A 10,940-nucleotide genomic window follows, 5' to 3' on the forward strand; every position below is an offset into this window, starting at 1 on the left:
CCGCCGAGATTATGCAAAATCTCACAAATCTCTTTGGTACTCAGAATCGAACATCTAAGTCTCAAGCCTTTCGGAGTATCATGGCTAAGACTATGAAGGAAGGTTCGTCTGTGCGGGACCATGTCCTCGAGATGATGAGCCACCTCAATCAAATTGAGGTTTTGGGAGGCGTCATTGATGCCGAGTCCCAAGTTACTATCATCCTTCAGAGTCTGCCCCCTAGCTTTCAGCAGTTCAAGCTCAACTTTGAGATGAACAAAAGAAACTATACCTTGGCTGAGTTGTTGACTGAACTTCAGTCGGCAGAGGATCTCATGAACCAAGCTAAGGTTGTGATGGTTAGTTCGACACATCGTTCCTCTGGCCCTAGGCCTGGCGCAGGAAAGAGGAAAGTGACGAACCAGGTCGTAGCTAAGGAAGCTAAGGGAAAGAAAAAGAGGAGGTCGGGAAAGAAGCAAACAGGAAAGTGTTTCAAGTGTGGTGAGAAGGGGCATTGGAAGCCAGACTGCCCCAAAAAGGGTAAGGCTACAGGTATGCACCAAGCTCTAGTTGTCGAGTCATGTTTGGCTTCGACTTCATCTCATACTTGGGTTATAGACACTGGAGCGACTGATCATATTTGTTTTGATCCTGACTTAATGCAGGTGACAAGACGGCTATATGATGGAGAGATCGAAGTCCAGCTGGGCGACGCTACTAAAGTGGCGGCCGTAGCAGTGGGAGACGTTTATTTGCGTTTTAGTAGTGATAGATTTTTGGTTTTGAAGAATGTTTTGTTGATACCTTCTTTTAGAAGAAATTTAATTTCAGTTTCTAAATTGGTTTTTGATGGATATTCGATTTCTTTTAATGACAGTTGTGTTATTAAGAAAGATGGTTCTTATATCTGTCGTGGTATCATGGAAAACAATCTGTACACAATCATATCTACACAATTTAATAATCGCAAATTAGAACTCAATAATGCATCGAAAATTTCAAAGAAAAGAAAGGAACCTTCAAGTTCAATGAACGAAACGTACTTATGGCACCTTAGACTTGGTCATGCCAACCAAAGAAGGATTCAAACTCTAGTGGACCAAGACCTTCTTAAAGGTCTAGACACTGAGTCGTTTTCCACATGTGAATCCTGCTTGGAAGGCAAGATGACTAAGAGACCTTTTAGGGTGAAAGGAAATAGGGCCAAGGAAGTACTAGAACTCGTTCATACTGATGTGTGTGGACCAATGTCAACCGAGGCAAGAGGCGGCTTTCGCTATTTCATCACCTTTATTGATGATTACTCGAAAGTTGGATGTGTTTATTTGATGCGCTTTAAGTCTGAATCTTTTGACAAGTTCAAAGAGTTTAAGGCTTATGCGGAGACGCGTCATGGAAAACGTATCAAAAGCCTGCGATCTGATCGCGGAGGCGAATACCTTAGTGCCGAGTTTTTGGACTACTTATCGGTAGAGGGAATTGAATCCCAACTGACTGCGCCGGGCACACCCCAGCAGAATGGCGTAGCTGAAAGAAGGAACAGGACCTTGTTAAACATGGTTCGATCGATGATGAGTTATGCACGACTGCCTATTTCGTTTTGGGGACATGCCTTGCTTTCCGCGAGCCATATTTTAGACAATTTACCGTCAAAATCTGTTCCTGCCACTCCATATGAGTTGTGGAATGGGCGCAAGCCCAATCTAGAACATCTCAAGATATGGGGGTGTCCAGCTCATGTTTTGGAAAAGGATCCAACTAAGCTGGACTCAAGGACAGAGGTATGTTTGTTTATAGGTTACCCCAAAGGTTCGAAAGCTTATGAATTCTATAGTCTCCGAGACAAGAAAGTCATTGTGAGCACTCACGCGACATTCTTAGAGGAAGACTTTGTTATGAATCATAAACCCAGCAGTGAGGTGGCTCTAGAAGAGCTCACTTCAGTCACAAGTTCCATTAACCAAGAACAAGTACCAATTGTACAACCAATTCCCGAACCTTCAACTTCTACACCTAATGTTGTAGTGTCGCGCCGCAGTGGGAGGGTCTCTCATGAGCCCGATAGGTACATTGGTTTGGGAGAATCTATGGATCACTCCTCGGACAACAATGTACTAGATCCCTGGAATTTTGCAGAGGCGCAGGCGGATGTCGATCATTGCCAATGGGTAAGTGCAATGGATTCGGAACTACAATCTATGATAGACAAAGACGTCTACGATTTATCTGTCCTACCCGAAGGCTGTACTGCCATTGGGAGCAAGTGGATATACAAACGTAAACGTGGACCCGATGGACGAGTTAAAGTCTTTAAGGCAAGACTAGTGGCTAAGGGGTACACCCAAAAGGAAGGTGTCGATTACGACGAGACCTTCTCCCCGGTGGCCATGCTCAAATCGATCCGGATTCTATTGTCTATAGCAGCTTACATGGATTGGGATGTGTGGCAGATGGACGTTAAGACTGCGTTCTTGAACGGTAGTCTTGAGGAGACCATCTACATGGAACAACCCGAGGGTTATGCCGTCAAGGGCAAAGAGCACATGGTATGGAAGCTTAAGAAGGCCATTTATGGCCTCAAGCAAGCATCTAGATCATGGAATCAGTGCTTCGATCAAACTGTTCATAAGTTTGGATTCGAAAAGTGCCCTAACGAGAGCTGCGTGTACAAGAAGGTTGAGAAAGGGAATGTGGTGTTCTTAGTTTTATATGTAGATGACATTCTTCTAATTGGAAACAATAAAAAGATGTTGTCATCAGTACGAACGTGGTTGTCAAACCAGTTCGAGATGAAGGATATGGGAGACGCGGGACACATTCTAGGTATCAAGGTCCTACGGGACCGTGAGAAAAGGATGTTGTGCTTATCTCAAGAACCTTACATCGACACTGTACTTAGTCGCTTTAGCATGCAAGATGCCAAGAAAGGTTTCTTACCTTTTAGACATGGCATCCATTTATCTCAAGAGATGTGTCCTAAGACAGCATCTGAGATAGCAGAGATGAGAAGGATACCATACGCTTCGGCAGTTGGTAGTCTCATGTATGCTATGCTTTGTACAAGGCCTGATATTTGCTTTGTTGTTGGCATGGTAGCAAGATATCAGTCAAATCCGGGCCAAGGACATTGGACTGCAGTAAAGAACATACTCAAGTACCTTAAACGGACTAAGGACTATGTTCTAGTTTACAAAGCAGGCGAGCTCTGTCCTTTGGGATATACTGATTCAGACTTTCAAGCTGATCAAGACTCGAGGAAATCTACTTCTGGTTATGTGTTTACCTTAGGAGGTGGAGCCGTAATTTGGAAGAGTGTAAAGCAGAAATGCATTGCAGACTCTACCATGGAAGCCGAATATGTGGCCGCTTCGGAGGCTGCAAAGGAGGCTGTATGGCTCAAGAACTTTCTTATGGACTTAGGTGTGGTTACGAATCTGCCCAAGAGCATCACCATTTATTGTGACAATTCTGGTGTTGTGGCAAATTCGAAGGAACCAAGAGCTCACAAAGCGAGCAAACACATAGAGAGGAAGTATCATATCATTAGAGATATAGTGCAGAGAGGAGACATACAAGTGGTCAAGATTGCGTCAGAGAACAACCTGGCAGATCCCTTTACAAAGGCATTGGCGGTGAAACCGTTCGAGCGCCATGTTGAAGGAATGGGAGTTCGACTCGCTCGAGACCTCAACTCGCTTTCAGTATAAGTGGGAGAATTAGACGTAGTGCACATTTTTTTGTATACTCGAAAGCTGTTTTGAGTATAAGTGGGAGATTGTTAGAGTTTGTATACTAGAAATCACCTTTCGAGTGATTGAATACTGTTAAAACTCTTATTTTATTTTCCAAAGGAATAAACAGATTATTTTTGTCATAATGTTGTTATGTTTTACATTTAATGGATGTTTATTACATGTTTAAATGTATAAGTAACTTAACAAAGTCTAAGTCTTTGTTTTAGTAGACCGGTTGTGGGCGTCGTTCACTTTAAGGTAACACGGTCAGTTCTAAACAAAGAAAAAGAAGAATTTCACAACCTAGATAGGCTTAGACTACCTATCGTGAAAGGTTGCAATGTCAGTCCGATTATTTCTAAGCCTTACTGAAATAAGATGACGTTGGTGTGGTATAGCACTGAATTGGATCTAACAGCGAGACATGTCTTTATGCTATCTACTGAAAGACGAGGTCTTGTAAATTATTGTTTCTTAATCAATGTACTTAGCATTGAGCATACGGTATTGATTATGCACTACTTTGACTTACCAAATGGTGCGGGTTTTTCGCAACCCAATAAGCCTGGTATATTGGGTAGTGGTGATTAATATCTAGCGGTGCTAGGATTGCTATTATGTTGAATCGTGCGCGAGGTGAGTCTCGTTTGATAACATCCTCAAGAGGAGCTTGAAATAAGGTTTTATTATTCGGAACCTAGCTAGTTGGAGTTTGATTACTCTATGAATAATAAATAAGAATTTCTTGCTGAGTCCACTCTTGGAATTAATAAGATATTAATTAATTAAGTCCATAGCAGACAATAATTAATTAATGGATGTTTCTATCTTAAGCGCGGGAAATAAATATCAAGCAATGGAAACCCGGAGTACTTATAATTTCGGATTTGGATGGGGAGTGCAATATTACTTCTGTAGTGGTTGCTCGTAATATTCCAATTATAAGCTTATATTAAATTGGGTTTAATTTAATTAGTAAAAAGCTAATTGGAGGAGCCCATATCCAAAACCTTCCATAGATCCCTGTCTGGGCCCAATATGTGACTTAATATAAATAGGAGAATAAAGGAGACAGAAAATCACTTTAATTTTTTAGCACAAAATTTCGTCCCCCTCTCTACTTTGAAGAGGACGGAAATTTCCTCTTCCTCTCCTCCGTGGGATAGGTTTTCCGTCTTCTTTATTTAAGTCCTAGTATACTGGTGAGATCAGCCCACCCTGATATCAGTTTACAGTCCGGGAACCAGACAGAAGATCCGTGGTTTAGTACTGAAGATCTTCACGTGGAGAAGGCGCTAGCTATCTTCGATTCTTTGGAGAATCATCAAGGTAAAATAGCTAAACCGTAGAAAAGCATGTTTTAGGTTTTAATTAATTTAAAGCATGATTTATTTGAGTTATGAGCATGATACATGTGATAATTGCGCGAATAGAATTTGTCTAAATAATCTGCTAAATAGATCAGGATTATTATGTAATCGATTTATGCGAGCGCTTCCGCTGCCAACCCCTTCATCTTGGGCAATTCATTTGCCCCGATCACCGCCACGAGAAGAAGATATTTTGCAAAGTGAAAGTAGTATGGAATATGGAGTATTGAAATAACAAGACAATTACGAGCACAACAACAAGTAAAGTAATAAGCAACTTGAGCAAATTAGAGAGAATGAGGATGGAGAATAGAGAAATTGAGATTGAGAAGAGAAATCCTTGTTAACACAAGAATGGGGTGAGTAAAACTGATTTGGAAATAGGGTATTTATAGAAGAAAAAATTGGGAGAAATAAGATTTTTAAAAAAATGAAATTTCAAATCTATCGGTTTACCGTCAGAACCGGCGGTTCGGACCACAGTTTCTGAGCGGTTTTGTAGGCTTACACCTGAACCCTACGCCTGCCACCTGAAAGGCTGTCGGAACCACCGGTTATCAACGTAAACCGCTGGTTTATGACCAAAAACCGGCGGGTTTCTGCACCCTACACCTGCAAATCTGAAAAGCCTATATTCCTAGAATCCTATTTTTGACAGGTGAACCGGCGGTTCAAATCGGCGAACTGCTGGTTTTGGTTTCCCAAAATCTTGAACCTGAACCGAACCGCTACGCTAGTTCCGGTTCCGATTTGTGGGTTGAACTTTTATAACCCGATACAAATCACAATCCGATTAGCCTGCAACTCGAGTAAGATTGGCCCAAACCCCACTAGACTGGCCCGATTGACATCCTTATGTGTAGGGACATATAGGGATGCCAATCAGGTCGGCCCATCAGATTTCGGGCCAACCCTATTCCGGTTGCGGGTCAATCGGGTTGTGATTTTTTTCGGGTTATAAAAGTTCAATCCTAACCCTAAAGCTCGGGTTTCAGGCTAGCCCAACTGGTTAATCGTGTTGCTACCGATAAGATTAACATGCGATTAATCTATTAAATAATGATGAAAATTAGTTAACTTCATAAAATGTAAAATATTAATTATGATATAATTGAGATATATGCTTAAACTCAATCATAAATATGATCAAATACTAATATTTGAGATATTTCGTAAAATTTTAATGCATGTTTTAGAAATTTAAATATTTTTTTAGTTAATCGGGTTTTAATCTTATCTTACTAGAAATTTTCAACCTTATAAGTTATACCTATATATTTGGCTGGCTAGTCGGGCCCGTCCATAAATTACGGGGCTACACTGACATCCCTACATATATGACTGTGTCACTTGCCCTCCTTTCTCCATTCTAGATGCTAGTAAGGAAAACAATTTATCTTTTTCGCTCTTTCCTTTCGAAGGGCAACTACTAGTTTCTCTCTCTTGAAAAAGCTTAATATGTTATGTTGACTTTAATTAAATAAGGTTCACATTAAAATATATAGTACTAGTAAAATAGCATTGATCGTGCATCCAACGTTTAAGAACTGAACCACAAAATCTTATAGATTTAGCATAAAATAGTATGCTATATGACATAGATTTTATTAAAAACATGCAGATATCATATATTTTCGTATTCAACACCCAATAGAAACCACAAATAAATTCTCGAGACAAAAAGAATTAATCAGTTATTAAATAAAATCTTTGTAATTTAATAAAGCACATTTAAATTAAATGATAGTATTATCAAACTTTAATTAGAGAAAGCACTCGGTAGCTGGAAATATCGTGACCATATTAGTCACCGCCTTTTCTCCCTTTCTTCTCTCATTTTCTGCCTCACACCGCCGCCGCCGCCGTCGCCGCGAAACTATCTTCCCCGCCTATCCACGCTTGTTGATGGTGCAGAAGCGTTGAGAATCGCACTTCGGATCAGGCGCCTAGGACACACATTCGCATAGTACCATTTCCGAGCTGCGATGGCCGGGGGATATAGGGCGGACGACGACTACGATTATCTCTTCAAGCTGGTGCTGATCGGCGATTCCGGCGTCGGTAAATCGAATCTGCTCTCCCGATTTACGCGGAACGAGTTCAACCTCGAGTCAAAGTCTACCATAGGCGTCGAGTTCGCCACGCGGAGTATTCGCGTCGACGATAAGATTATCAAGGCTCAGATTTGGGATACCGCTGGCCAGGAACGGTAATATTCTGCCTTTTGTTTGATTTTTGTTTTTTTTTTCTTTGGCAAGTGCGATTTGAATGTGTTGTGTGTTTAAGTTTAAATTAGGTTAAAATTTTTAAATTCATGACTCGTCAGATCAATATGTTCAGCACATTAGAAATTCGAGGCATTTGAAGTAACTCTGGAGGTTTGGCCAGAATTTTTGATGAAGTATTGTTGAATTCTTTGATCTGGATATGCTTGCTGCTGTGATTTATCAAGTGTTAACGCAGTGGACTATTTTGTTATAGGATAATTATGTTAGATTAAGAGGCTTAAATCTATGCATTTCTGTGTGAGATCATTTCCTTGGTATGACTGGAAATTGATTGGATGTTAGTAGCATCAAACAATGTTTAGGAAACAGGAAGATCCATGTTGAAATAGTTGCTTGCAATCCGTCGTTTCTGTGTTGAAAATTTTATGGTGTTTGAATTTCTTTGACGATTTAGATACCGTGCAATCACAAGTGCCTACTACCGGGGAGCTGTTGGGGCGTTGCTTGTCTATGATGTGACTCGGCACATCACGTTTGAGAATGTTGAGAGATGGTTGAAAGAGCTCCGTGATCACACGGACCAGAACATCGTGATCATGCTCGTGGGAAACAAGGCAGATCTGCGCCACCTACGCGCTGTTTCCACTGAGGATGCCACTGCCTTTGCCGAGAGGGAAAACACCTATTTCATGGAGACGTCTGCCCTCGAGTCTTTGAACGTTGAGAACGCTTTCACAGAGGCGCTAACCCAAATATACCATGTAGTTAGTCGCAAAGCACTTGATATCGGAGATGATCCTTCCGCTTTGCCCAAGGGACAAACCATAAACATTGGGGACGACGTCTCAGCCGTGAAAAAGGTAGGTTGTTGCTCGGTATGACTGCAAACTGGTATATGGCTGGATCTCAATCTGGAAACACACTGCTTTGTTATTTGTTCGTTGGTTGGTAGTCGTTGCCTTTCCAGTGACCGAGCTTGGCAATTTCAATGCCAGTTCTAGTAGTCTTAGTGTTTCTATATTGTATTATGCTGCATTATACAACATGACATTTGCTATATTGCTGTTAACCAAGATTGTTATTTCATTGGATTTCCTGCTTATGGGAGCTGTGAGTTTGATAGAATCTATTCAAGTTTTGGTCTGATTTATATGTTTCATCATTTTGTTACTATAAATTTCTGAAGGGCTGAAACAGGAATTTATTTCCATGGACAAAAGTGAGCAACAATAGGATTTAAATGAGGAATATAATGTGAAACTACAGAGGTAGAGTAGAAGAGTCATCATCAAATACTGCCAACACATTATGGTCAATTCGAGAGTTCGAAAGAGGTGATGGCACAGGCATTCATCCAATTTTTACAAGAGAACAAACAAATCAAAGAGTCTGTACAGTTTATGATGGCGAATGAGGTATATACATAAATATGATACACGAAGAGAAACGGTTTTTGTTTCTTATGAAATAATTGGTGTGATTAGGGTAAGCGTTCCGGGTTCAAGGCCGTTGATTTGCAGACGGGGCAAGTGTTCTTCGTGAGCAGCCACTTTTTTATGCACTCTCTGTGGTATTCATGTCCACAGTCCACACCTCCAATTTCTTCCCCATCCTCGTATTCCGTCTACACAAATGTTTACCGTCATTCGATATTAGGGAGCTAATTGAACACAAAGGTTTAAAAATAATCATGTACCTGGCATATGACACAGAAATTGATTTGTTGATCCTGGCATGCTGCTTCTTCAAGGTTGATGCCGGAAGAAAATGTTCTTAGCTTCAAATGATTTCCGAGGAATTCCACAGATACTCCGGTGCCCACACTGCCGATCTGCTCTCCCAACGCAAGAAGCTCCTGTCGTGCAAAGTTAACAACAAGCTTTCATATCTAGAAATTAAAAACTCTACTGCAAAGCTACCATATAATATATACGTATCTCGTGATTACCTCATACGACATGTGATCTATGTCCAAGCGCATATGATCAAGAGCATCACTTGCTTCGTGGATACCTAGTATGGCGACTTCCTACACAGCAGCAGTGCCAATCACTATTACTAACTTTGCAAATCATCAAACGACCAGTGGTCGAACTCAAAGTTTTAAATCAATGTGACAGGATATTTGGGTTGGGAATCTAGTTAGAGATGTTACATCCTCTGGAAGAACTCTCATGTGAGGAAGAGCTTGGTGGCGTGCACTAGCACCAAGCATGATTTCCCTCCGTGGTGGAACGGGCGCCACAAAAAATGACCTGGCATCCTGGATATGAGTGATTCCGGTATTCGGTGCACTAATCATTGAGATTTGATGGGCAGATGCAGCCACTTGTGATGGGAGGTTAAAATTGTATCCTCGGATGCCTTGCATAGAAGGCGGTGGGACTTGAACACCTTGAGGAAGAAAGCCACCGGTGCTCCTATTACTCACGCTACCCAGCATTTCAGGAACTTACAAGAGAGAGAGAGACGAAGCTCCATCAAATTATAGAACGAAATCCACATTCAAGAAAACCTCCAAAACAGTATAAAGCCAACACAATAATTACCATGCGCGTAGTGTAAAGGAGCATGAGCCCATGTAAAAGTGCCAACATCACCGTTGTTTGCACCATAACGTATGTCCAACCAAGGATTTCCGGCCGGAGCAGCAAAGTTGCCTTGAATCAAATGGCCACCATTATGTGTCACAGTAGACTCGTGTCCAACCATGCGGAGCCTGTTCCTCGCACTTCTCTGGGAGCCACTTTCAACAGCTAATGTCGGGTCATTACTCCCAAAATTAGGCACAAGGAAAGAAGTCGGGTCTATTAAGGTAATATCAGATTCCACAACCATAGGAGCCCTAGCCGCAACAGAAGAACTAGGACCTGCAGAAGCATTATGATAATGGTAACTACCGGAAGCCCCCTCCGCATTTTTCCTCTTCAATGACGCTCTCATGCTGTCCATGTACGCTATGCTACTGCTGTAGGTGTCTGTAGGTATACCAACGACCCGCGAAAGTGCCAACTGATCATGTGTCCCATGATTGACTTGGACAGGGAAATCTCTAATACCAGATGGGGGAGCCATATATGGATGATAATGGCCGGATGGTGCAGCGATAGCTAAATCGAGATTCGGGGCTGGATGCTGACGCTGGGGACCATTTAACTGTGGCATTCCATAGAACAAGGTACTGTCATGACGTTCTGGAATATGGTGGAAGTTGAAATTACCCTGGTTTCCTGGTGCGGGGACCATTGAGTGAAAACTATGATGAGGAAAGTTCGCTATACTCCCATCAAAGATGCAAGGTTCAGGATCGTGGCCTTGTTGATCGGTTTCCATATCAGTTATATGACCAGTGAACTGAGTATTTCGGTGTCCCATGTTCAATGAGCTGCCTGCATCATATGTTCGTACACACAAATTAAGTATGCTGATGTTTAAGAAAGCATTGACTACGAAGGCCATTACATTGAGATGATCATATGGTCATTACATGCCAAAGAAGGATCCGGGTCTCAGAAACGAGATGATTTGAGTAAAACAAAACACAATCAAACTTAAACCTGATTATAAAAAAAAAGGGTTCTTGATAGAGGCAGATGTGCTATAGATGATTAAGAAAAATATCACCAACT

At 41.5% G+C, this 10,940-nt stretch overlaps 2 protein-coding genes across 2 annotated transcripts; one reads left to right on the plus strand and one right to left on the minus strand.

Moving 5' to 3' along the window:
- Positions 1-6,860: 6,860 nt before the first annotated feature.
- Positions 6,861-8,402, plus strand: LOC125192603 (ras-related protein Rab11B). Its single transcript, XM_048090231.1, has 2 exons — positions 6,861-7,292; positions 7,766-8,402. The coding sequence occupies exons 1-2, from the start codon at positions 7,069-7,071 to the stop codon at positions 8,190-8,192; spliced, it is 651 nt and encodes a 216-aa protein (XP_047946188.1). The 5' UTR covers positions 6,861-7,068; the 3' UTR covers positions 8,193-8,402.
- A 178-nt stretch (positions 8,403-8,580) lies between these two features.
- LOC125192602 (probable E3 ubiquitin-protein ligase ZFP1) lies at positions 8,581-10,686 on the minus strand. The gene is made up of 5 exons (XM_048090230.1): positions 9,861-10,686; positions 9,467-9,762; positions 9,260-9,340; positions 9,008-9,166; positions 8,581-8,935 (listed from the first exon to the last, which is right to left on the minus strand). The coding sequence occupies exons 1-5, from the start codon at positions 10,684-10,686 to the stop codon at positions 8,792-8,794; spliced, it is 1,506 nt and encodes a 501-aa protein (XP_047946187.1). The 3' UTR covers positions 8,581-8,791.
- Positions 10,687-10,940: the final 254 nt, after the last annotated feature.

This window comes from Salvia hispanica, chromosome 6 (genome assembly GCF_023119035.1).
Source record: "Salvia hispanica cultivar TCC Black 2014 chromosome 6, UniMelb_Shisp_WGS_1.0, whole genome shotgun sequence".
NCBI lineage: Eukaryota > Viridiplantae > Streptophyta > Magnoliopsida > Lamiales > Lamiaceae > Salvia > Salvia hispanica.

What these genes read in the sequence shown, in the direction of transcription:
- LOC125192602 (XM_048090230.1), bottom strand. Translation starts at nt 10,686, where the DNA reads ATGGGACACCGAAATACTCAGTTCACTGGTCATATAACTGATATGGAA. An exon ending in TCCTTTACACTACGCGCATG is followed by an intron (nt 9,763 to 9,860) that starts GTAATTATTGTG and finishes CTCTCTTGTAAG; the next exon opens with TTCCTGAAATGCTGGGTAGC. An exon ending in TAGATCACATGTCGTATGAG is followed by an intron (nt 9,167 to 9,259) that starts GTAATCACGAGA and finishes TTTGCACGACAG; the next exon opens with GAGCTTCTTGCGTTGGGAGA.
- LOC125192603 (XM_048090231.1), top strand. Translation starts at nt 7,069, where the DNA reads ATGGCCGGGGGATATAGGGCGGACGACGACTACGATTATCTCTTCAAG. An exon ending in GATACCGCTGGCCAGGAACG is followed by an intron (nt 7,293 to 7,765) that starts GTAATATTCTGC and finishes TTGACGATTTAG; the next exon opens with ATACCGTGCAATCACAAGTG.